Genomic DNA, 27,760 nt, shown 5'->3' on the forward strand with positions numbered 1-27,760 from the left:
ATTACAAGTTAAGCGGAAACGTTTTAGGTAAAGAAGGTGGATGTAAAATGAATTGTTAGAAATATAATAGTGTAACTTTTTAAAACTGCTTTAATTACCAGGTTAGCTCCCCAAAATGTATTTACTTTATAAACAGAGAAACCAGCAATATCTATAGATAGGTTGTCTCAAATCAATAAATAGGGATATTAAAACTATTCAAAATTTAAACTTGGTATCTGAATTTGCCAATGGAGATTTTATATTTCATAATTTTAATTAGTACCTACGTTGATGTTCATCTTGTAAAACGTATTGAAATATCAGTTTAAAAATCTAACAAAATGTATTTAAATATTATTTATACAATCTTACTGAATGTATTTAAGAGCAGTTATTTAAAATAAAACCTTAAATGATTATGAGAAACAAGGCAATGCCATAGGCTTTTTTTATTATAGTGAGAACAATGTAGTTCTAAAGAAAAATAAAAAATAAAACCAAGTTATGGTTCACATTATAAAAGTTCATTAATGCAAAATCAAATTAATTTATTTTTATAGCGACCAGGCGGGTGTCATAAATAGCTTTCCTTAGTTACCATTTACGATACCCATGAGAGTTGAAATTAAATCGAAGGGCACATTACTAGTACCGCTGCGTATACTACGATCTTGAATCACTAGGCTATGTTTCATTAATCGGACTTCCCAGTTACATCTATTGTACCTAAAATATATCATTTACTGACCATTTGGTATACGGTTTTATTGCAAGTATTCAGTCTTTTGCATATGTATTATATTTAGTTTCCTTAGTTGCCTCTTGAATGAAGATGAAAGAAGTTGTGACAGATCGTACCTATTCTTGATCTGAGCATAGCATAATATATTTACATCGCGTACTAAATAATAATCTGCACACAGACTTGATGATCTCGATATCCTAAAATATTTATTATAATTTTATTAAATTTATTTTTGTATATATATACAGTATATAATCATATACACATATACCAATAGAACGTAATAAGAAAAATATTACATTTATTATTTATATCGTCTTCACTCAGATATAACAATTATAATTATTAATAATCGAAATAATTATAAATAAATAAAATTCATAGTTGTAATTCAGTATAATCTAGAATAGGTTTAATTGAACAATAGCAAAACTATATTAAAAGTTTCAGATCTTCAAAAACGTTAGATTTAAATCGATATTTTGGGATTTAATTTATGAAGTTAAATTGATTTTAGTCAGTTATTATTACCAGTGTCATTAGCATAAAGAGTACTATAACTTACTTGCCATCACATAGAGTCACTGTCACACAATTTTTTAATAATCCAATTTGTTACGATACACATAGTCTGTTTTGATGCTATTAAAAATATTTTGTTGTAAAGCTTTCTTGTGCATCTAATAAATAAATTAATATAGTAATGATAGTAATCATCTAGTTTTTATAGTAGTTTTAAAAATATTTTCTACTATCCACTTGTGCCATTTATTAATAGTTTTCTGTATAAAACTATAACAAAAGAGTTAATATGTGTATATAATACTGCAATAGGAATATATATTTTAAAATGTTTGTATTGACTGCATGTAGTTGATGTTTATTTTTGCAAGAGTTATACTCAAATTTGTTTAGTATGGGAGTGGTTTACTGTTAAGAAATATTTATTTTCTTGTGACATCAAAATAATAAAGTCATTAGTTTTCATATAGATTAAGGTACTTCATCCATATATTTCAATATATGTAATGTTACTATAAAAGCCTGTACATTGTTAAATCTTAAGATTAGGTAGATTCCATGTAATGAGTTAGTAAATGTAATACTTTTCTAAAAAAAGATAATTTTTATACCATTTTTCACCAAACCAAAATTAACCTTTCTGACCATGAGTGTGGACACCACGCACTAAACATGTCTTAATTTTTTGACATTTATCAAATCTCTAATGTAAATTTAAATAAATATAGAAAACTTTAGATTTACCGTAATTCAAGTTATTACAGCAACAGACATAATATTATCATATCTTTAGTGCGTGGTGTTCGTACTCGTGGTCAAAAAGGTAGGTTAGGTATGGGACAATAAAAACTTAAAAAATGATCTTTTTTTTATAATATCCATACATATATCAACTCATGTTGGTAAAACCTATGATTTACTAAATACGGGCCTTTATAGTAGAATAGATCAAAAGTTAAAGATTCCGTATGTACCAAATCAGTCAAAGCAATTCATACATTCATCAAATGTAAATAAAAGACTGCATTCCTCATGCAGTAGCATTGTTTAAGAAATCGATTTATATATAATTATTTAATAAAAATTAAACACAATATTAACAAGCCAGTCGGGCTGTTGTAAATTGGTGTATTGGCTGGTATCGTATTTTCAACTTGCGTATGTTTATTAAGAGTGTAATCTGTGTGGCAGGTGCGGTTTCCTGCCAAGCGACACGATTGAGCCGCATTCGCCAATATAGAGTAAGCATTTATCTAAGCGTAGTATTTTGAGACCACTAGCTGCCACTCGCACATTTTCCTATATTTCCTAGACTCCATACATGGCACTATCACTTCGCTATATTTATAAATCTTAGATTGCAACTATTGAACTTCCATAATTACACATGGCACAACTCATTACTTATTTATTGCGAACATAATTAACTGAGGAATGCGGCTTGATCATTTTCAACCCTAAAATGTGTTGCACTTATTATTTTTACTATCAAAACATTACGCATAAAACGTAAATAAGTCATACAGTAATAAAAAATAGAAGAGAGTGACGTAATTTCATTTGTGATTTTAAACGCTCCTTTATAATAAATTTAATAATGAATATCATTTAATAACATATTTTGTTCGTTAGCCACCTTGACAGTATGAAATTATTAATACAAAGAGGCTCGTGCCTTCTTTTTGGTTTAAGGTGTGACCACGAAATTGCTTCTCTTGCACCCTTGTTTGCTTCTTTAGCATTAGTTTTGAAATCTCGATTTAGGTTTTCCTTAATAGAAGTTTCACAAAATCACTTAGAAAGTTGCTCGTGCCACCATCTTACAAGGTTCTGTCATGCAACAGTGCGCAGCATGTGATAATTGAAACATTGATTCTATTATTATATTTATTCTGCATAAGCGGATGGGCAGAGGAAAAATTCCTGTACTTGCCCTCGACGCTCATAAAAAAATATACTTAACACTCGAATATACTTCGCTCGTACAAACTTGCCCATATTTAAATACAATTGTATCGCTATTTTCTAGCGTTCAAGTAAGTATAGTTGAAGTTCAACACATCTGTTTTATTTTTGACGCTAAGCGCTGGCACTTGTAGCGCAAAGTAAATTCATTTTGAGCGTTTAGAAGTCGTCGCCCTCAAGTGAAGGTTATGAGAGCTAATGTAATCTTTGTTGCGCGGCACTTAAACATTTTAATCCAAGGTGATGTCTCTTGTCTAGACAATGGCTACGACTACTACTATCAGCAGGGCCTATAAGCTTGCATTTTATCCCCAGGCCTACCATATTAATGATCTCTAACTTCTTTCAGTGTACTTCATACACTCTTTAACCTGATCTCTATATCCGTTTCATATCAAATCCTATGTTTAGCTCGCCCCACGTTTATTGTAATAATATTGTATATATATTAATATAATAATTACATTAATTTTGATGCGAAGTTATGTTCTTTAAACGTTACTCAAAAAATCTAAGTATCAAATTACTGCGTTAGTATTTTTGATAATTGGCTGTAGGATCGCACACATATATATCATTAAATAATGTACTATTAACACTAAAGCTTGTACACAGCGATAAAATTTAATAAAATTGTTCAACCAATCATTACCGATTAGTAGATATGATCGGTGGCAGTGCGTACAAAACTGCATTCATTACACTCGCTCAATAAACATACGAAAATAAAAAAATACGCATATTTAAAAAGTTCAATTTTCAACTTTTGTCTTGTTTTATCTCATCTTTTTTTCTACCAGCAGTCGAATACAGGGACGTTTTCGTGTTCGAAATTATTCCTAAAAATACTTTGTAAACTCTTTATAATTGTCTAACGAAGAGATAAAAATGCGCAGACCTCGTCTGATTTGACAATAGTTCTAAAAATACTCTTTATTAAAATGTGTGCAATTTCTGTAAATACATTTGTATTTGAAATCATTACTCAAGTTATTTTACTAACGATATTTCCAACATAATCTAATCACTCATTACAAGTTTTCATGATTAGAAGCGGATATGGGTAATAATCATCGTATTAAACTTAAACATAAGGAAAGGGCATTTTTTATTTTGAAATAAATACTAATTACTAATCTAAAAAATGACATCTGTATCTACTATAGATGAAATACCTCTTATATGTACCAGTAACCAATTTTTAAAGAACAAAGCAAATTGCAAAAAATTACGTTATATTTAATTCATCATATTATGAGTAATGTAATAATTGTTTTTATTATAACTATACCGTACATTCATATCTATAAAATATATATAAAATAATGTTCAAGTTAAATAATGTAAATTTTTTGTAATTTGTTTACAAACTATTATCATCTAATACAATCAATTGAATAATCACATTTTACATTGTAGGATTTTAACCATGGTAGTTGTGTATAAACTGCAAATACAACTTTTGTTCATATTTCTGTCAACAGATCTTGAAGACCCAGTTGAAAATAAAGGTGGACAGTGACGTTGCGCCAAGCGCTCCCGACACCACGAATAGTATATTTTACAACAAATATTACTTATTAATTAGCTTTAGTTTTAACTTGGTGTGTGATTACATTTAATAAGTTATTGATTGCGCCGAGCGCCGGCCGGCGGTGCCGTGCGTGCCTAGTCCGAATACAGATATAAAACAAATATTTATCTACCTAATATCTGTAACATAAATATACAAAAATATTATACACCAGTCTTGTGTAGCTACGGTTAATTTATTTAGCAATCTACATTATGTTACTTCAAAATTGAATAAGTACATATAAACTAGGTTCTCTTTAACTCCGGTGCGTTAGCGAAGGGAAACATTATATTACAATACATATTTTAGGAAAGCGTCTGTGATTATAAACGAAGAAATTTGATGAAACCGTTTTTAATGTTAGTTGAGATGAACATATGTATAATAATTTAGTTATATTGCTATATCTACGCATGTTGCGGGCTCGTTGACACCCCGAGTTCCACAATCACGAAGCCCGCTTTTCATATTCGTTACATATTATGTAAACGACTTTACTTGTTCGTTTTAAGAGTTTACAATAAAGCACTTTATACATTATTATGAATCGGCTTCACTGATATCTTTCTTGAACGAATCGTTTATTAGCTTATCTGTTCCAGAGGTATGTAGATCTTATGTTGGTACGTGTGTGACAAGTTACGAATGGTGCGCGTAGTTATTGGCTTCAAGTGTTACAGGTTTTATCGAAAATTGATAGAAATTTGAAATCGTCTATATATATATATATATATATACATTATAGTGTAAGAAGAACAACTTTTTCGCGAGTCATGTTTAAATTTTACCGTTGTTCCCTAAAATGTTTATCTAAATGTTGTATTAAATTTATCAACATTATTTTTATCGGCCATACCAGTACAAATAAAATTATATCCTTGTAAATAACATTAGCACATTTACAATGTTTTAATTCTACATATAGTGTAATTATGTAAAATATTTCTCAACATACGTGCAAGAAGCCTTAAAAATCATAGATTTTTAAAAAAATATGGGTACTAGCATCTACCGGCCGATGGCCCAGAAAGATGATGTATTTTTATAAAACATATTGTTCTTTATTAACATATATAATATGTTAACTGAAAGTACATGATTTCGTATTTTTCTAACATAATTAAATATAGGGAGTACGTAACCAAGTGTAATGATCAACTTTTGAAGTGGAAAAATTATTATGTATACATAATATTAAACGTAATGTTATCATTGTATGTAGTACCTATATAACGTTGCAAATTTAATTTGAAAACGTTTTTATTTTTGTAATTATTGATGTCAATTTGATGGTGAAAATGGAGCTCCTTGCATAAGTTGACAACTTCTGACCACACTATAGACAAATTACACAGTTGCATAAGACACTGTTTTAGATTTAATACTTACGAATTATAGTTAGGTATATATTTACTCCCGCCCCGTACTGCGCAAAATAAGCTATGAACAAATTATGGTGTACCTATCTATTGTTATGTAAATAGTGTGTAACTGTAACTAAGCGTCAATACAGCTATTCATCAAAACAATACGAATAAGTGTTAGACAAGAAAATGAGAGTGGTTGGAGAGTGCACCTTATGTATCGAGCACCCATCGAAATATATGAAACTGATGATTTTAGTTAATTTAATATGTGATTGATGGTTTGTGTTGAAAGTGAATGTCTATATGTAATAAATTACATTTAAATACTATATCATAATATCATCACCGCACCAAGTGCGAACGTATAATAAGCTACATCAACGATTAGTATATATATATATATTTTTTTACGAATGGTATTCTTTTCCATTTGTTTGGCTTAGGTAAGAGAACTAATAATTTTTTTACAAAAATGTGGCACCGCGTTTTGTCTATAATACCGTCCAGTGAACACACTACTAATTTTATTATCATGACATTAAAATTTTAATGTATATATGTAATTATTTTGGATTTAATTGCAATTGTAAACAGTCATAGGTGGTTGATTGACATTTTTCGATCGAAGCGCTATAGACGTACCTAAATATTTTATAGGAACATGGCAGTTGTATTGACAATAGAAAGGAATGTAGTACCTGCTTTTTAAAATTAACATAATGAAGTACACTCAACTCGAACAAAGTTCCTTAATGTATTGTTGTGGTACAATTTTTAAATATACAATATTAACAAAAGAATTTATTTGAACAGCGCAAATTTAAATGGTTATGTACTTTTAAAATTTTGCTCTAATTTATCAATATAATGAAAATATTGTGTACTTTTTAATTATTGATGACCATATTGAATAGTTATATTTAGAAAACCCCACGTCTTATCTCATTATTTCTAAAATCATAATAAAATATAAATAAATTCACATCAATTTCGGCGGAGCTGCGACATTGTAATCTTTGGATTAAAAGATATTGCTGTTAGTCTAGTATTGTTACTAATGATTCCGTTTAACTAACATTGTATTTTGATATCGTATCCTTTATTCCAAAGATTCCATCCGTTGCTAAGTTAAATTTGAATACGCTCAGTGTAAAATGTATGAAGCAATATGTCGACCACAATAGCAATAATCCGCAAAGTGCATGGACTTTTTAGGAGTGGAGGGGGGGAGGGTGGACGTTCCCAGCCCAGAATTGACTGGTGTCCACCCGACGATGCAGACAAAGCTTCACAAAAACGTGTCTTAAAGTACATACGCGCTTTTTCTAAGGGGCTAGGCCCTTCTATAATGCTAAATACGCCAATGGCAGAATGTCTCTGATTACCCCATTTGGGATTATACTCATGAGCATATTTTATTCTTCGATTTCATGTAAACGTCTAATTAAAAAAGGGAAACTGAATCGCAGCTTCACGAATTTAGACGCTTTATCGAAGGCAAAGCTGATCTGTGATGGTATGACATAGTTAGGTACATTAGGCTGTGTGGGTCTTATTTGTCCGCATTGTAGGGCACAACGACGACAAATTGTGACCATTTTCTTAGAGATCACCATTTTCCACTACAGCTTTAAAATTGACATTATTTTATTATGGTAGAGTGGTATTGGAGTTTTTAAATAATACCGTGCTAGATTACGAGAAGACATTAAGATACACTATTACAGAAGCCGTTTACCTCGTCTTAATTCCTTTTATTAGTTTTGTGCATATTTTTTAATAAACTGACGTTACCATTTTATGCAGTATTTACGCATCAGACCATAAAATATTATGTCACTTATTGTAGAATACTTACTATGCAGTATTATTGTTACTATGCTCCGATTTTCACTCTTCTAATAAAAGGAAAAGCGGTAATTATCGCCCGAAAAGTTGAGAAATTATGACGATTATAAAACTATTGACACAGAACAACATACTATGTACTTTAAATGTACTCAAGAGATAAGGAAAAATTAGCGCATAGAATTTTGTATATGTATATATTAAATTTCATGTTTATCATCGTTACATTTTAGTATTGTTTGCAACAATTTTTATAAACCTTAAAACCATGTAATACTTAATATAATTATACCATGCCTTATAAATCTATTTCTGTAATATACTTGTTTGAATAATGGTTCGTCAACGGGATTAGATCTGTTTAGTGGTTACAGAATGGTGTCACCGTGTGCCATTAGTTAGTGTTCGTACAGGGTTACTGCAGTTGAGCTCGCGCTTCACACTGCGCTTCAGCCACCCAACGACCCAACTTGTTTCAGTTTAGCGCCACATTACAAATTTTTATTCATTTAAACTCAGCTACAAATTTAGACAATAAACAATTTGTTAAGGTGCCAGTGTTCGTAATTAACTTTTTTCAGTTGGTAGTTCAGAATGTTATGTCATTTGCGTCAGTCTAATCAACAACCATTATAATAAAATATTTAATTTTTATAATATAAAAACTTATACATTAAATTTAAACCTACTTACTTCTAAGGTTAGGTTGTAATATACAGCGTAAAGTTGTATTTTAGTGTTTGTGTAAGTAATATCTATATTTATGAATTAAAGATATAAGTATTTTTAATTAATAAGATACACAATGAGTGTTCTATGTAAATGTACATTTTGAGTTCAATTAGATTATAAGAAACGTTGATAACTAGGTAGTTTTTAACAACTGCGTGAAGTCGGACGGGGGTGTTCGCGCGAGCGGCGAATGCTACACCTGTATCCGCCGCTCGCGCTCACGCGCTGTTCCACTCTGTTCGGGCACTGTTATTTCGCTCAGATTCCCTCGCGCAATGTAACTTTACCCTGTCTCTTGCTATAGGTGATTACTTGTTGCGGACTACGACAGGGCCCTTACAATAATCTGTCATTATCATGCTTCACTCGGCGGTAATAGTGATGTTTGGTGATTGATATCGATCGATTGATTTTGGTGGAAAGGTATTATATACGCGTCGCACACATTCCAAAATAACGCTAATCGCAACGCTAAGCGACGCGGGTCGACAAACGCGTTGCAATTTGTAAGTTAACCACTTTGTTGTTCATTAACGATAAGTTAGGTTTAATCTCAGTCGATGTTTAACTTTAGTCTGTGTATTGTATTCTCTCGGTTAAGTTTATATGAGGATGTGAATTTGAGCGAATCAACAGGCCCCAGCCTGAAGGGTTCATAATAGCTATAAAACTAAGTACCTAAGTGAATAATTCTGTTGCACCTAACTTTATTTTGCGAGCTGCGTTAGTTATATTTTATTAATTGTACATATAGGTAGGGCGAGGTATACAGTTTTCATCCAATCTTAGATGGTTATTGTTGAATCTGAAAATGTGGGGCTGGCAAATACCAATGCAATGTTGCATTTGCTGTTGATAAATTTAAATAAATTGTTTATCTGATACCATAGATATATGACTATTTATGTGTTACTGTTGTTTAGACGGTGGCGAGGCTGCGCCTTGGGAGTTTTCATACAAAATTATACGTTATTGTTTCATGGTCCCTAATTGCATGTAATCACTAAATCTACCTAGGAGTGATAGCACGGCAACTCGTTATAGGAGACAGAGCTCCCGAGGCGTACTGAATAGAAAGTTCCCGCGCCACCGTGGAACACATCCCTCGCATTGCGGTCCTGTGGCCGATATATATATTGTAAATGTAAAACATAAGTACACCCTATAAGTTTAGCCACGAAAGGCTTGTTGTGAGGCTGCTTCTATTTTAACTGAATCTGAGCAGAGTTTTACTACGGTCAGTGGAAGTCTTTTATCACAAGTATACGCTACATTACTGTTAACATCACAAAATAACAAGTATAATTATTTGTTAAGTTAAAAGAATTCTCAAGGGTTTTCTAATATATTTACATGCATTACATAAAGCATAATAAATTTGTATGTTTCAGTTAGAGTGAAGCAACTGGAATTATTTACCGCAGCCACATTAGTACCGTGTCATTACCTCACATTATGTCTTTTATAATACATTATGAAATAGTTATTGTTGTCGCTAAATCTTATTTTTATTTTCAATATTGTTTAGAGGTGTCTTTAAGTTTAAAGCTGTAAACACGATGATCTATTTTTAGATGGCAACATAGATTTGGCGGTGTGAAATGTCGCCCGTGCGTCGTCAGTGTATTTATTTTCATGTTTGATTAATAAATATTGTGAGACGCACGAACGCGCCGGCGGCGGGGGTGAGTGCTCTCGCCGCTGCTCGTTATTGTAGAAATAAATGATATTTTCGTTTAAATAATTGCGTCTTTATTTTATACATTGTACTCCCATCTGTTACATTAATTACTAGGGCATAACGAGTTCTTCCCTAAAACAAGGTTTTACATGAAAGTTATCAAAAAAAAAGCTTACAGTTCATCTAATGAAAAATGGCAACTGTCACCTATAGACCTAAGCATAAGCACCTCATGTGTTACCATTCCTAAGAAATAAAGTTGTATGAATTCGTACCCTATAATTTCATACCCTTCAAATCGAAACACACCGAGTATTTATTTATTTATTTTGTAGAAGGCGAAAAACAATTTCGAAAATAACATAACTCTGGCAGACACACCTCTATCTACTTGAGATTTGATATTAGAACAGAAAAATTCTATCTTTTCTCCCTACCTATCCTTCTATAGGCCATGCGAGCCTTACCCAAGTATGGTAGTCTAAATAACCTATAAGGACGATGTCAGTGACAATGAATTATTTATTATTATCATATAAATATACAAATGTATAATATATATATTATATACTAACTATTATTATTTGCCGTCAGCAAAAATAATTTCTATTCCCATAACCCAGGACCGCTGCCACCGTGGCGCTGTATTGTTATATTTATAAACGCCTAGTATTTTAGAAATACTATTTTTAAGTTAGTAAAAACACAACAATGCGCTATAACGACTCCTTTAACTTCCATGCTGCTAGATTGTGTAATTCTAGTCTCATTCCTGTTCGTGAGAGTCAATCTCTAAATATGTTTAAGAGTAGAATTAAAGAGCATTTTCAGCATTTATTTTTTTGTATTATTAGTGTGTACAATGAAGTATAAATAAATAATCAATTCTCTTAGAAACAAATCCTAAAAAAACTAAACTTTGTATATACATAACCAGCTGTTGCTCGCGACTTCGTCCGCTCCAATTTCTGTTATTATGATAAGGATTTTTATTATTATGTTGATAAAACTCTGGCAAATAATTGGCAATAATGCTTTAATTTTGACCAAATATGATTACCATAAATATATTATAATGAGTCAATCTTAAAAGATAGACATATACTGTCACGGACATTTTTTTTAGATCATTTAAAGAGGAATAATTCATTCATACATAATTTTTGGGTAACTTGAACCGTTTACGCAGCGCACGCAACGTAAGCCCTCAAATATGAATATTTTTCCCCGTTTTTGCAACATTTTTCACTGATGCTTCGTTCCTATTGGTCGCAGCATGATGCTATATAGCCTAATAACCTTCCTCAATAAATAGCCTGCCAACTGCTATTTCACGCGTGTCTTGAAGACACTCCTAGATTATTATATAACACATATGTACATATAATTATGGATTTTATATTATGCGAGAAAATATATAATTTATTCATAATTTTTAAATCAAAATATCCATGCAAAAAAAAAAAACACGTTAATATATGAACATGATACTAGTGATTGCCAATACTTCATGAAGATAAACAATAGATATCAAAATCTGATATGTCGTAGATGAAAAACCTTAATCTATGACATATCAGCTTACCACGCACCATCATAGTTTCATACTCGTTTCGAAAAAATTCAATTTCATAACAATTATAATATGACTCATATTTTAATAATATTTCTATAAAAATCTATTATCGATAATTGCAAAGTTTCTATCATAAACAACTGTAAAAATCTAAACTATAATATAAATAAAACTATAATAAATATAATAATACTATAATATACAATTACACTACTACATAACATATACTTACACTACAGAATTAATTTTCTTTAAAGCCTAATTATTTATTTATTTGGAAGACCTATCTAGCTAGCTTTTCTATCTTTATATATACAAAACAAAAAATTATATCATAATTAAAAGCTAACATTAGAAATACAAGGATAGGACAACAAAATAATGCTTATCATCCCATGTATTTGTAGACAGATAAGCCAATTCTAGATCGATCTATGATGTCTTTCGTTTCTTTAGATAAAACATTCACGACTCAACTATTATATGTGTAATTTACATTAAACGTAAACTACGAAAAATGCAAAAGCTAATTATAAAGGATTTTCTATTAAGTGACTACACTATTCATTAAACGTGCCAAATAAAAAAGTCGGTTAATATATAATACATTATATACTCGTATACATAAACTTACAAACTACAATAATGTATTGCTCTAACTAATAATCTTATTTACCTGTGACCTCTAAGTAACCAACTTGCAAAACCGATCGGTGCATAAAATAACAAAAACATTTCAATAAAGATAGTAATGCAACAAAGTATTATTATGAACAATATTTATTTATTTTAAATTTTATATATATATATATATATATATATATATATATATATATATATATATATAAACCGTCCATAATAAACTTTGTACACTTGGAGACTCGGAGAATTGGAATGATATCTCAGTCTACTTATACTTACTACAGGTACTTATAATGTAAAACCTACAAAACTTTCAAGAACTACATCTACAATGAAATAAAAAGCTATAATATAATAAACAAATTTATTTACAGACTACTCATTGCTACTACATAATATTATACCGTTGCTTTTGTGTCCGTATTAAGGTTGCATTCTCAGTGAACCGTCTAGCCGTATAGTTTCTCCATTGAGCATAGGATTCTGTATGATACTCTGAACAAGTAATGCAAACTCCCGAGGTTGACCCAAACGTGACGGGAATGGCACCGACGCTTCGAGTTGTTTGATTGCTGGTTCAGGTAACGACTGCATCATTGGTGTTCGAAACAAACCTGCAATGTAGGAATAAAGGTAAGCCCCTAATACCGATATTAATTCGTGCTCATAGAAATCAGTACCTAAATTACACACCACATTGAAAACTGTTTTAACTAACTTCTCAATAAAAAAAAAAAAGCAAAATGATTTCAGACTTTTTTCTTTTTACGTTAATTAGGCAATAACACAGTTCGATACAGTCTCATGTAATAAATAGGTATGTCCATTTAATTATGCACAAATATTTGTACACAAAAGGCTCTGATGTAGATGTCCAGATGACAACGATGTTTGATGATCTTTGGTTCCTTAATAAAATGTTATAGGACAGCAAACACTTGTTATCCTATAACATTCCAAACGTCAACATTTGTATCTTAGCAATAATGACTCACCAGGTGCGATCGTCACCACCCTGATGCCTTGTTTTGCGAGATCTCTGGCAATTGGTAATGTCATGCCCACAACTCCAGCTTTAGACGCCGAGTATGCAGCCTGACCAATCTTTAAAAAAAATTAAACAAGAATAAGCGAATATTGAGCTACGTGACTGTATGTATCAAGGGGATTCCTGTGAAATCTGTGACATTACACAGTACTGTTTATGTCTACTAATGACAGTTACTATTTTTATTTTAAAATATACATAAAAAACTTGTCCTAAGAGATTGATGTATCGATGCACACTTTTAAGACATAGTACATTATACTATATGATTATATCCGCCGAGGTTGGTGGGGATTATTATTAATGGATCTAGCCGCCCTATTACTAGCAATATACCCTGTCAAGTCGACCTCCACGCGGTTCCCTTTGGAAACTGTCACGATTAAGTCTTAAAAATTAATCACGATGGGCCAACAGACCTGTTTCATCTTCACATACCATCCCTACTAGTATTACTACTACTAGTATTACCATTCCATTATCATGTCATAAAAAATAACCGCCAGAATTTCAAGACAGGAATTAATTGTAGAGAAGTTAAAATTACTGAAATAAACATCTCTATGAAATACAATCTTTACGACAAATATTGTAAGATTAATTATGTGATAAATATATTTTAACATTGAATATCTTTATATTATTATCAACAGAAGTATTATCATGTGGAGATAACGATACCTATTTACTTCTTACTATTGGCATTGATCTCTCGTAAGTGACGAAGTAAGAATACAATATATCATCACTCATTTTCATAGCCTGATAATTAAAAGGCCTATCCTAATTATATAAATGTGTTTGTTTATTTGTTGTCTTATAACGCCTTAACCAATCACTATGAAATTTGGCATACACATACTTTATGGTATGGAGAAAGCTATAGGCTAATTTTTATCTCGGTCTGGTCGATAAACATAACTTGGACACGCGAATGTAGTCGCGGGTAAAAACTAGTAAGGAAATAAAGTACAATATCCCAAAAGAAACAAAACACAAAATAACATTTTAAAAATCTGATGTGTTGAGACTATTTGAAATTGGATTCGGATTCAACATGGTCGATTAGGTATAGTAGTGGTAGACTATATTCATGTTTCATTTTATTTTTGTGTGTAATTTATGATTTATGTTAATTATCTATTAAATGAGTATATTACTTAACTACTTTTTTATCCATAAATATAGTAGTAAACTGTATTTTTTTTTTAAACTAACGGTTTCTAACAGCTTTGCCCATGCGCATTAATATAGAAAGCACATATGTGTTAAGTTAGGATATAACTTATCCATATACTAAATTTCATTCAAATCGGTTGTTGTTTAAGAGCGTTCATTACAATAGTTTTCAAAAACAATTTAACTACATTTTAAAATATTAATCATGCAATTATATTTCTATAAAGCTGTTAATGAAAATTTAGGTTTTGATGGCAAAAATGTATTTGAAGAATTCTGAAATATTATATGAAGTAGGCATAGTTTTTAGTGGTAGGTTTATATACAACGTATTCTATGATTAACGTTTAAGTTGGCTAGCAGATCAATTTTTAAATAATCAGAGACATAAAATATGTTCAACTGTTTTGGAAAGTGACAGTTATTCGCGACGTTGCTATACTTCGTTACGAACGCTTTTAAGTACAAACATCCAAACACCTTTACAAACTTTACATTTATAATATTGGTAGGATATGACAGATATGAACATTACCTGTCCATCGAAAGCTGCGACACTGGCCGTGTTTATAATGACGCCCCTCTGTCCATCAGCATCGGGTGCATTTTTGCCGATCAAACCAGCTGATAGCCTTATCACGTTAAATGTACCTATTAAATTGACCTGCAAATGACGACAACACGATAATTTACTTCTTATACAAGTCGACTTCTACTATTATTATACCAATCACTCTTATATTTGGTCCAAATCGAACTCAGTTAATTAATTATTATAGTTATAAATTCAGCAGTTAATAAAAACCCTTAATTTATACCCGTTTTTTATCTTCTGACCACCTTGTGACGAAACTATTTATCGCCTCTCTAACAACTAGTCATTATAAACACTGTTTTTAAAAGAAGATTATAAATTTTCATATGTCATTTTGTTAAATACATACAACATTCACAATATACCTGCCTGACGCAATGCCAATTAAAATTTGCAATAAAAACACAATAAATTTAAAAAATTAAAACAATTCTAAAATAGATATAAAAAAAGTATTTAATCAAAAAAATGATTATACACTGCATTTTTTATATATACATATTATACACGGAATTTTTGAATAAGATAATTTTACTAATTAAATCTAATTGAATTTGTTTTGTGTTGATTAAGTATGCATGTATAAAAACCCATATATTCAATGTAACAAACATATATTAATATAATTGCTATGCCCTTTACATGATTCATGTTATTAATGAATCTCTAATGCTTAACATCTATATTGTTACAATATGAAAATGCAATAAACAATGAAGAAGAAGTTTTCATTGTGGAGCAAAAACTACTTATTGAGAAGAAAATTAAACAGGCTCCATCATTTTTATGGTTTGCCAAGATAGATTAATTTTTATTTTGCAGCACAATATTATTAACGGTGCTTGTTAACTTAGTGTAGAGGAGAAATATTATTATGAAACTTATAATAACAGATTCAAAATAAAATCATCATGTTAATGCATTGAGTAAGAAACAACAAATTTCTTTTTTATTTTAGTTTTTATCAAAAATTACTCCAAAACTGTGTATTTTTTTTAAAAAGGGCAATATTTGATTTAATATTAAACGCATCCCTCCTATATATGCAGTTATAATATAGAGAAACTTATAAGTTATTTCATTGTTACTATGTTTATATATTTTCATTGTATAAGGTTTATCTATGTACCCCTTGTAACCTGCTTATCTCAAAGGTTGTTTAGATAGAATGCTCAGATTTATAATGATGAATTTAGCATAAGTTTATATTTTATACAATGTAATTGTAAATTTTGGTAAGTATAATATGCATAATACAAATACTATTAGACTACTATTACTTGGTAGATTCAGTGATAGGATAATTTATCATGCATCTAACAAATACATATATGTATATATATATATATATATACATATATACATATATACATATATACATACATATATATATAAGTATATTTATTCCATAAAACAAACCTCAATTGTCTTCTGGAATGACTTTAAATCAAATGGTTGGTCCTTTTTGAAGTTGTAAACACGAGCAGCAGTAGCTACACCTGCACAGTTTACTGTCACGTCAAGGCGGCCAAACTTGTCAAATGTTCTTTGTAATGCATTTTTCACATCCTTCTCTGATGTTACCTATTAACAATTATGGGCACTTTAATAACAGATAAATAATTTCAATATTTCTGACCCACCAGGGATTCTGCTTAAGAGCAGCTGTACTTGTATAGCTATATTTTGGTTTGAAGGGTAAGATATGATAGTGAAATGACAAGGTACAGAAGTATAACACATTTGTTGTATACAACAAATAACTTCACAAGGTTACTACTCTTGTGTTGATTAATTTGGTTTTTTATTGTCTTTTTTAATGTTCACTGGAGCTTAAGCACCTGTATAATAGAATATATTCTGAAAAACTCTTCGATATAATGCCTTTAGCCATCGTTGACCATTGCACTGCTCACCATCAGCAAGAAATGTATCCTCACACCTTAGAACCAGAATTAATCACACACAGTGCGGTTTCAGAAAAGCTTCCTCCTACAAACGCTCAGGTTATGAAATGATCTTCCTGTCAAGACTTTCCCTAGAGACAACAGCACGGGGTTCTACAAAAAGGACATATTAAAGTTTCTTAAGGGTCACCAATGGGCACATGACATCCCTGATGTCACATGCATCCATAGACTATGATAACTCCATTTATCATCAGACAGGCCATTTGCTTGTTTGCCACTATAGTAGTATAAAAAAATTATAAATTTAAATTAAAACAAAACTGAATATACACTCATAATATGCATGGACAAATTAATGGTTTACTTACGTCAATAGGCACAAATGTGGAATTTTCACCAAGTTGTTTGGCGGCTTCCTGACCACTACTGGAGGGCAGGTCACATATAACTACGCGCCCACCTTGTTTCACTAACTGCTCAGCAGTTGCTCGTCCGAGACCAGATGCACCACCAGTCACTAAACCTACCAATCCCTAAAAAAATAAAACAAATTAAAACTAGTTTATATTAAGGCAGATAGAGATAATTAAATAAATTTTAAAATAACTACATAATAAATTGTTTACGACATGTGACATTTTAAACATACCTTAAACATTTTAAAGACAATAATGTTAGGACAAAATGTAACTAGGAATCAGTCTTTGAGATGAAGTAAATAACCTTTGTTCTTAACCTCAACAATTTGAATTGACAGTATCTATAGTGATTACTATAGCCGTTTATCGAAACTTCAATGGTAAATTAAGTGCCTAATATCCAAAAATTCTATCAAATTACAACTAACAAATAGAAAGATAAAACACAGGAAAAAGAAATTTGTAATTGCGGTTCTATTCCAATAATTTAAAATATGAACTACTACGACCAACGATCGTTATAGTATATATAATGTCAGTAATCACCACGATAAAAGAATAATTAATGAAGACAAATAAATAAATTATACAATTCGCTGTATGTTTACACAAGGTAAAATAGTGATAATAGAATAAAAATAAATAGAATAACATATATATGTATAGATAAAGAATCTGTCACTAACATTATTGACTGACACAATTGAAGACAGAAAAATAATCACTATGTTATAAAAGTTAACAGTGGCCTTACATCCATTAAATTTAGAAAATTAATGTATGTTACCGTTGCAAACCAACAACACAATGATGCTAAGTATACCTATATCAAAATATCGATAGCGTTTGTTGTCATAAAAGACCTAACGATTTCATAATGTAAAATTTTTAAAGTTTATAAAAATCATGTACAATAAAAAATTAATTACTTATGTTTAATTATTGTTCTTTAGATTCTACTTTTATTTTAGATCTAATTTTTATAATAAACGAGTAATATAAACTATCTTTGAAATATTAATAAGTAGTTGAAATTTTTGTGCTAAAATAAATAGAATCTGAAAAAAAAATGTATTAGCATTTATTAGTTATTATTCCTACTTAATAACTGCGCTCTTGGGGTGGTTTAAGAGACTCGCTGAAAATCTATTTTTTGTATTACGTCACACTTAATACAAATTTATTTATATTTTGTTCATTACTACGTAATTTATCACAACACACATTAGTTATTTTTTACACTTTTTATTTGTAAGTGAAGAGCTATTTTGTAAACGACGCCATGACTCCGACATCGTAGCGTCAAGACAGCCTTAATCCATCATGATGAAACTCCGTTTCTTAATATTGGCTAAAGATCGTAAGCTAGTTGCATACAAAAAAAATATTCTAAGTAACATTACCGTAGACTGACAATCATATGTTATGACTGACAGTACTGCTGACACTTATAGTATGATTTCATATGACAGATATGCAGTGTCACCAATCCTTAAAAACTTCTTTATTTTTTTATTATTTTAAAATTTAGATTAGCTTAAATATCGAAAAGATAGAAACTTGTATTTATGAACAAAATATGTAAGGGGTCATTATAATAGTTATAGATGTCATGGTTACTTACTTCTAAAATTGTCACGTAGGAAGTTACAGGCCTAAGGCATATAGCCCCGTTCTCCAAACATAAGATTACACATATATATAAAATATTTTTTTTATAAGAATTTAAAGACTAATAATATTTTTTTAATAATAGTAATAATAATATTTATTTATTCAGACAACATAAGGCCCATTTTGTCAGTTATAAATTTACTTAACCTATGTTAGTAAATGATCAGTCATGACGCTCTTGCAATAATAATACCTAAGATTTTTATATTAAACCCACTTCCATGGATATACCTATAGATAGTCTAAAATTCTGATAAAAATAAAACTACATACATTTTGAATAGTTCACCGCAGTGATGATATTTAAACAATATATTGTACTCTTGAATAACAATGGGTCTACCTTACTTTGTTAAGATGTTTTATAAAGGATTTGCTTTCCGTTTATCATAATATTAAGTCAAAGCCAACCATTACTGTCTGTATTGCCAAGCTCGAAGATATGTTCTGTTACAAAATGTGGAAATGTTATCTTCTTATGTTGCTCTACCTATTCTCTACGGCAATGACAAAGAAAGAACTTATCAGGGATAATTTGGAAGATATTTCACTAGAGGAGTCAGATGCGCGTGTTCATTACAAAAAGAATATGCCAACTACCATTTCACGTTCAGCTAAAAGTGATGCTATTGTTGAAAAATTTGTCGAAACCCTTATCTCCAGTGAAAGGTATTTAAAAATGGTGGAGATAATAGAACGGAAGCTGACCCTTTTGGACGCAACATTTCACGAAAGGACGAACAGTATTTTAAAGTACTTGACTGAGATTCTGAAGTTAGGAAAACCTTCTCAGGCCGACGCGTTGGAGAACACACTTGTGACAGTCAGAAATGATCTGGATAAGGTGAAGCAGTTCTTAGCAGAGCATTTGGAGAAACTACATATAATAGGTACTTAATATATAAAGGGTCATATTATATAACTACTTTTTTATAAGATTTTTTATTAAGACAGCGAACCAGGATACGATACCTGTGGTGGTAATCGGTTACCATAACTTGCTTTAGTTTATAGTATATGTACATATAGTCATATTTTACCTGCGTCTAAAAACTAAAATTTTTATTTATATTAATTGGATCATTCACAATTACATATTTGTACAAAGCAGTTATACCTGAGTATCCTATTACTTTTCAGATATAGTAGTATACTACTATGAATGAATGACTAAAACTATGTACTATATACATAAATAGTACATAGTTTTAGCCCTTGTAAACGAGAAAACAAAATTATCTAAGTAAACAGTGTTTAATACTAACGGATCGTAATAACCACGAGCTAAGGGAGATGAAAGTCAATAGTTGCTTTAAAACTTGTAAAGGAAGTAGAATTAATATTATTAATTATTTCTACAACCATTACACATAAACGGAAATGATTGTTAGTAATGAGATCTAACAGCCTCATTGCTTGCTAGCATATAGTCTATCAAGTCGACCTCTACTCGATTCCCCCTGGAAACATCGTGATTAATTCCAGATAAATTAGTCGCGACGGGTTAACTGACGTACCTATTTTCATCCGCATCTTTCACCCTTCACCGATGCCTTGCCAGCGTACACTGATAGCGCAGGCAGAGACACCATTTCATTTTCACGCATTAAACAATTACACGTAAAGTAGATGAGATCAACCCTTAAATGTAAACAGTGCTACTCCGAAAAATTTTCTCAGACTTTTCAGAGTTACGCTGCCAGGATGTTCCTCGTAGGTACCTACTCAATTTTGAATAGAGGAAAAGGATTGTTACTAACGAAGACAAGCGGCCCCATAATTAACAATAAACTCTGTCAGGTCGACCTCCGACCGACTGGTCAATAAGATCTACAGAAAATAAAAACAAAATGAAAACAATATTTTGAACAAAACAAATGCTCGGAAATTACTTCATTTATTTATTTTATTTAAAATATAATATAATAAGTATTAGGTGTCGTATTTCGTATTATAAATGCAATAAAAGTCATTTTATCTCATCATCATTACTGAACTATGTTTAAAAGGAAATTATCAATAATAGATACCCCATTTTTAGCAATATACCTGTGTCTATGTCAACATCTAACTAACCTGCCTTTTTATTCTTACCTATCATCCCTCACTGGTGTTTCGCCGGCATATACCGTTACATTGCATTATCATCCATTAAAAAAATATGTAATAATATTTATTGCGACATACGTACATAAACATATATAAATTAAAACCATAGTAATGGCACAAATACCAGCGATTTAGGAACCAAATGGTATTTTCCGTGAGTATGAGAAACGACCATAGTCCCTTGGAAAATGGGGAAGTGCTTGGTGTGGGATGTGACGTGTGTAGATACATTAGCTCCAAGCTATTTATCTAGATCATCCTCTTGTTCGGGTGTAGTAGCAGTGACAGCGGAAACAGTAAAGAGGCGTAAATATTCACATCTGGAGGGGTCTTATTGTTTTCAGCCATTTGTTGTAGAGGCGATGGGCCCGTGGGGCCCATATGCAAAAAATTTTTTATCGGACAATCGCAGCACGCCTCGTCGAGGTTACTGCTGACCCGAGAGCTGGTAGCTACTTTGCCCAAAACATAAGTTCAGCAATCCAGAGGTAATGCTGCCAGTATCTTTGTACGCTGCCTCGGTGTGGTGCGTTGGGAGATTAGTTATAATTAGTAATAGTATTTAAGAAATTGTATATTAACTTTAATTTATTGTTGTACTATAATTGTTAATAAACCTAAACAAATAACACATAAAACTATGTTTGTGCGCATATCTATATCAGTACTGAATGTAAACAAAATTGTGAGAGTATATCGCGTCAAAATTCACTGTAGTGGTATTTGTCCACTTATTTTTATTTAATCTCATCAGTGTTTGTAAACTTGCCTTCTGAATGAAGACTGGGAGACGGCAGTCGTCTCGTGTCATACTAAAGAGTCACATTTCGAAATGTTTAAAAATTTAAGATTAAAGTACTTCGTTATCGTCGTATTTTCCATCGCACCCTGTGAAATGAAAAGCGAGAGAAAAGGGAAAAAGAATAACTATCCGGACAAATTGTTGTGGAAAAAGGAATATGAAGATGAACTGACTGATGCAATACTTTCAACAAGAAGGAGGGGAAATGTAACTAGAGTGGCACAGTCTACAGGGGCAACGGACAATGAAGCTGTGCTCGAGAAATTAATGGAAATTTTAACGTCCAGTGAAAAATATTTAAAAAAGGTCGACAGTATAGATTTTCGATTAAATCGATTGGATATAGAAATTCACGAGAAAACAAATAATATATTAAAACAACTAATGGAGATCATGAAATCTATTAGAGGCCAAAATTATGCAGAAAATTTGGACATAGTACTCGATTCTATGAAGACAGATGTAAATGAAATCAAATTAATGTTGGTTAATATTCATAAATTGGATAAAATTGGTAAAAATAGGAGTTTATTTTACTGCCATATTTGTTTATTATTTTATTTCTTGATTCTTATTGAAATATTTTACTTTTATGCTAGTTTATACAAAAATATGCAACTGACTTAAAAGAGATGATTCTACCTGTTTTATGTGTAAATGTTCCACATATCTTCTACAAATCTGCATTAGTTTCGATTATTCTTATGTTAGTTTCTTGTATTATTAGGGATTATTATGTGATCCTGTTTTTCGTATCCTTACATCTCTACAATGATATAAAATTTAAATACCTATTGCTTCAAAATTATCCACTATAACTCTATTTGCGCCTTAATGTTTTATCTAATTACTATGAAATTTAATATTCATATACAATATATTAAAGAGACGGATATATACTATTTTGTTCCAATAAAAGTGAAACTGAATTTAATAATAGTTAATTCAATATAACTTTTACATAGTGGACGGATCTGAATTCCATGGAAATACAGCGATAGACTTGAGACTGTCTGTTTTGGAAAACAACATAAAGAAAATAGTTACCGGCGTTGAGTCTGTCGTATCTACCATATCGCAGGTGAAAAACAGACAAACCTCTAGAACATGTTCGAGGTATGTTTTTTTTTTTATTTCCGCCTATGTTTATTCACTTGGTCGAAGCGGGTTTATTTAAAGAAGATAGTATTTCGTAGTGTGAAACCCGCATATATAACATTTAATTCGATTTCATTGCTTTGTACAAATGAGGTCGAGGGTTAATTTATCGGCTGGGTCAATTATAGTAAACGATCTGTTCAAAATTGGTTCGATTCTCGGTGTTCTGGATTGTGCGCCGTAAAACCTTGTCGCCTTCATACGCAATTAAGATACCCTAAGTTGAGGACCAAGCGATTCAAATGATTGTGTAGCACTTACTTAAATCAATATTATAAATTTTACGATTTCAAGTAGATGGAACATTTATTATAATAAACTATTGCATACCACTGTACGAAGGGATAGGTAAATCTTTCACAGGTAAAATATACTTTGTATGCGTAGTCCTTTAGAATTACCGTCTCATTGCAGTCTTGTCTCACATGCATAAGTTTATATTTTTCCCCCACGATGTAAAACAATGGAAACTTTTCTCATAACAATATTGAAACTGTGAGAAAATTCAAACTTTGATGTCAATCTCCAGATTAGTATAAATATCAAATATTTTTATGTATATAGTATATAAAGGTTATGCTTATAATTATTGTAGGCATTGTTTCGAATCTACATGGTAAAAGTAGACTTCATCAATGATTTTTTTTCAGATCAGAGTCTGGTGGAGTAATTGACACAATTAGTTTAATAAATGAATTCAGAAGAACTTTACACGAACAGAAAATGAAAAAATGCGAGTGCAAGTAAGTTTTACTTATATTTTAAACTAGGCAGCTATCCGCCCCGGCTTCACACGAGTATAATTTTTTCTACAAATTTTCATACATTTTCTTTCGTTCAAACCTTGTCTTGACAATTACAAACACAAAAAAAGACTTGGCCAAATGGGTGCAGCCCTTCTGAAATTATGCGTTTATGTACATAAAACAATTGATTTCTATTTATATAGATTTATCTAATGATAAATCTACACTCCTGGTACGGGAGTACAATAAAAACTATATTGTAGATAAGTACGATATGTAGTGTAGTGTAACAAAGGAACCAGTCGATGTTCTATTCTTGTCGAATTCTCTTGAATATTTTAAGGAGCTAAACATTCTCAAGTAGACTAGGTTTGTTTATAGAAAGCTAAGCACATTATCAACAAGTAACATGGGTGGCGGTTAATAACAGCATAGTAACTAGATTTTATTAAAAAAACATGCGTAACCGGGACGAGTTGCTAGTAATATATAATGTCATGGAACAAGTGATTAATGAGGATATGATTTATAAAATATAGGAAATTCTATTACTTTAATAGTTATTGTCACATAGCCTTTTCATATACGTCATTTTTCATAATGCCCAGGCATTATGTATAATAATGTTCAATTAGTTACTTGGTCCATAATATATATTTATGTTTACGTTTTATTCAGATCCTATTAAATGGTACTGTATAATGTCTATAAATATTTGTTTACTATCATGCTCAATTAATATACAATTATTTTAAAATGCTGTTATTGTGTAGAAGTGGTCGCGTGGATCGATCAGAACGGTACCCGACAGACTGCCACGAGATACATATGCAAGGGTTCAACGTTTCTGGTATTTATAAAGTAAAACCGGACGATATGGAGCCGTTCTACGTGTTGTGCGACCTTACCACTGCAGGAGGAGGATGGACAGTTAGTATCGTCATCATTTCAGTAGTTAACTATCCACTGCTGAGTATAAGCCTTCCTCCTAAAGAGTTTTGCCAGTAGTTTCCAGTAATAGCCACACTTCGCAGGCGGGTTAGCAACCGTAGTTAGGCTTTTAGAGATGTTTTAAAATAGACGCTGCTGCCCATTCCTCTACCATTAAGTTTCTTTAGTCGCCTCGTATGATACCCACAGAAAGTAGGAAGGTAGGGGTGGCCTATGCCGGGACCACACGGCTAACTGTTAGCATATCCAAAAAAAATTAAGTAACTTACCCACTTACCGTCGGGTGGGTTACAAGCATACGGCTTGTTTGCCATCTCAGTGGTATGAAAAAAAATTAGAAAAAAATACTGAGGTATAAAAAACGCCAAGTAAAAAAAAACTTTTTTATATGCGCACCACCTTTATTTTCATGTAGGTATAAATGTATTAAAGACTAATCAGAAGTCTGCCTACGAAAGAAACAGTGTCCTTGTATATTTATTTTTAAAACCTATAATCTATCTGTTAGAAGATATATTTTACTCATTTATTGATTTTTATTCAATATACATATTTGATTAAATCATTTAAAAATAAATAAGTAAATCATGTCGTTCATATCAAATTGTTTATAGGTTTTCCAAAACCGCTTCGACGGTTCACAAGATTTCTTCAAAGGCTGGACAGACTATAAACACGGTTTCGGCAATCTGGCTGGCGAATTTTGGCTCGGCCTAGAGAAAATTAACTATCTCACCAACCAAAAGCTGTACGAACTAAGGATCGAGATGGAGACCCAACATGGTCAGGACGCTTACGCTGGCTACTCCGTGTTTACTGTCGGGCCCGAACATGAAGCCTACAGGATTAGCACGCTTGGATCTTATTATGGAACTGCAGGTACTTATTTTTTTTTCACTAAATGCAAAAGCCTAGTCCTCAAGTTAAGACATCTTGTGTTATGAGTAAACAGGCAACGAACATCTGGAGGTACCACCCAGAACGCCCAAACTCGAACTAATTCAGAAAAGTTATTAAATACCTATATAGTTTCTAAATTTGTCCGACTCGTAACCTCATTAATACGTGTGCTACAGAACCATAGCAATATTATGGTATCGACATCTTAATAAAGAAAGTGGACCAAGTCGGTCGCTGTTATCAACGTACACATGCAGTTTTGTAGAAAGTGCAATCGGCCTGTAAAGGACCTTGCCGTTTTTCTAAATTAGTGTATCATTAATTTTAATTAATTCTGCCGTGCTACTATACTAACAACTGTTGTTTTTTTTTTATACAACTTAGAATGGCAAACAAACTGACGGCCCACTTGATGGAAAGTGGTAACCGTCGCTTATAGACATGAACAGTACCATGGACATAACAGTGTATACTGTTTCGCCCATGATACCCCCATGCGTTGCCATTCCTGAGGACTCAGGTGTTATTCTTCTGTACCCAGTAAATTCACGCCAAAATAAATAAATATATTCCTGTACACTGTATAGGTTAACAGAGACTAACAAAATTCAATATCCAACAACTAAGAACATGTTTTTCATCAAATGGATGCTAATATAGATTTTGGTGCAGGAGATTCACTCTCATATCACGCTGGACAAAAGTTTTCTACCTTGGATATAGATAATGACGAATGGAAAGATGGGTCATGTGCTATGGAGCACGGTGGAGCTTGGTGGTACAAGGAGTGCGACAAAAGGTAAAAGCATAAATACGTTAAATTATATAAACACCCCTTAGTCCAAACTTCTTATAAATTTTCGCAGGGTTGACCGGAAGACATCTCTATTTGAGACAAATCCGCTTTTACTGTGTATTTCTTTTGTGTATCAAACTACTCTCCTGTGGTATACAATAAATACCTAATAACATAACTAATAAAATAATATTGTTTCACATGTACTTGAAACTTGCACAGCTCGCAAACCGCAAGCAAATGTATATAATTGTTAATAACATTGTTATAGTAATCTTAACGGAAAGTATTCGATGTCTGCGGATGAACATCGCGGCCAATCTGTGTACTGGATATCATTCAAGGATCCAAACTCGCCACTTACTAAATCTAAGATGATGATCAGACCTCTGCCCACTAGTAAACCTATCAATTTTAATGAAAGCAACAGGGTAATGTAAAATATTTTTATTAAAATATTGTAATTAAGCTAAGATTGAAAATGATCCACGTTAGGTACAACATACAAAATAATCTGTTATTCATGTTTCCTTACTTAGTAGTTATGTGCATCTACATCAATTCTACATTATCAAATAAGAATGTCCCCGTTCTAATAGTAGTCAATTTGATTATTAAGATAAGTAAATGAAACACAAAAATTACTATTTTATATATATAATATATATATATATATATATATATATATATATATATATATATATAACTACTTTTTTATTAGGATACCAAGGTCCTTTCAGTTGGGCGTGTTATAGTACTTTCACTATAATCTTTTAATAACCTTTCCAATCAACTCTAATTCAGTCCTGGTACTAGTTTTATACATCGTTCTAAGTT

The 27,760-nt window shown here is 31.4% G+C and overlaps 3 protein-coding genes across 4 annotated transcripts in view; 2 read left to right on the forward strand and 1 right to left on the reverse strand.

Moving 5' to 3' along the window:
* Positions 1–10,481, forward strand: part of LOC113517310 (nuclear hormone receptor FTZ-F1) — a 138,914-nt gene extending 128,433 nt beyond the window's left edge. Inside the window, 2 exon segments of the mRNA XM_026901965.3 lie at positions 2,441–2,490; positions 4,699–10,481. Of these exon segments, the coding sequence (XP_026757766.1) occupies positions 2,441–2,490; positions 4,699–4,836 (188 nt within the window). The 3' untranslated portion in view covers positions 4,837–10,481.
* A 2,505-nt stretch (positions 10,482–12,986) lies between these two features.
* On the reverse strand, positions 12,987–18,447 carry LOC113518793 (3-hydroxyacyl-CoA dehydrogenase type-2). The gene is made up of 6 exons (XM_026903791.3): positions 18,018–18,447; positions 17,737–17,901; positions 16,878–17,042; positions 15,399–15,527; positions 13,632–13,740; positions 12,987–13,250 (listed from the first exon to the last, which is right to left on the reverse strand). Exons 1-6 carry the CDS (start codon positions 18,024–18,026, stop codon positions 13,060–13,062), a joined length of 768 nt encoding a protein of 255 aa, XP_026759592.1. The 5' UTR covers positions 18,027–18,447; the 3' UTR covers positions 12,987–13,059.
* An 831-nt stretch (positions 18,448–19,278) lies between these two features.
* LOC113518008 (angiopoietin-related protein 7-like) lies at positions 19,279–27,511 on the forward strand. Of its 2 annotated transcripts, none has more exons than XM_031911543.2 (7): positions 19,279–20,351; positions 23,338–23,488; positions 24,181–24,273; positions 25,050–25,206; positions 25,842–26,106; positions 26,800–26,926; positions 27,195–27,511. In XM_031911543.2, the coding sequence occupies exons 1-7, from the start codon at positions 19,904–19,906 to the stop codon at positions 27,361–27,363; spliced, it is 1,410 nt and encodes a 469-aa protein (XP_031767403.2). In that variant the 5' UTR covers positions 19,279–19,903; the 3' UTR covers positions 27,364–27,511. The 2 variants fall into 2 exon arrangements, with proteins under 2 accessions (XP_031767403.2, XP_052752404.1); XM_052896444.1 differs by lacking the exon at positions 19,279–20,351 and adding an exon at positions 22,354–22,886.
* Positions 27,512–27,760: the final 249 nt, after the last annotated feature.

This window comes from Galleria mellonella, unplaced genomic scaffold, assembly GCF_026898425.1.
Source record: "Galleria mellonella isolate WM207_F2 unplaced genomic scaffold, CSIRO_AGI_GalMel_v1 utg33, whole genome shotgun sequence".
Lineage (NCBI taxonomy): Eukaryota > Metazoa > Arthropoda > Insecta > Lepidoptera > Pyralidae > Galleria > Galleria mellonella.

Coding starts and splice junctions, on each gene's coding strand:
- LOC113518793 (XM_026903791.3), bottom strand. Junction 17,043..17,736: donor CCACATTTGTGCCTATTGAC/GTAAGTAAACCA, acceptor AATTGTTAATAG/GTAACATCAGAGAAGGATGT. Junction 15,528..16,877: donor CATTCCAGAAGACAATTGAG/GTTTGTTTTATG, acceptor CGTCATTTGCAG/GTCAATTTAATAGGTACATT.
- LOC113518008 (XM_052896444.1), top strand. CDS start 22,403: ATGTTTAAAAATTTAAGATTAAAGTACTTCGTTATCGTCGTATTTTCC. Junction 22,887..23,337: donor TCATAAATTGGATAAAATTG/GTAAAAATAGGA, acceptor ACTTTTACATAG/TGGACGGATCTGAATTCCAT. Junction 24,274..25,049: donor ATGAAAAAATGCGAGTGCAA/GTAAGTTTTACT, acceptor GTTATTGTGTAG/AAGTGGTCGCGTGGATCGAT.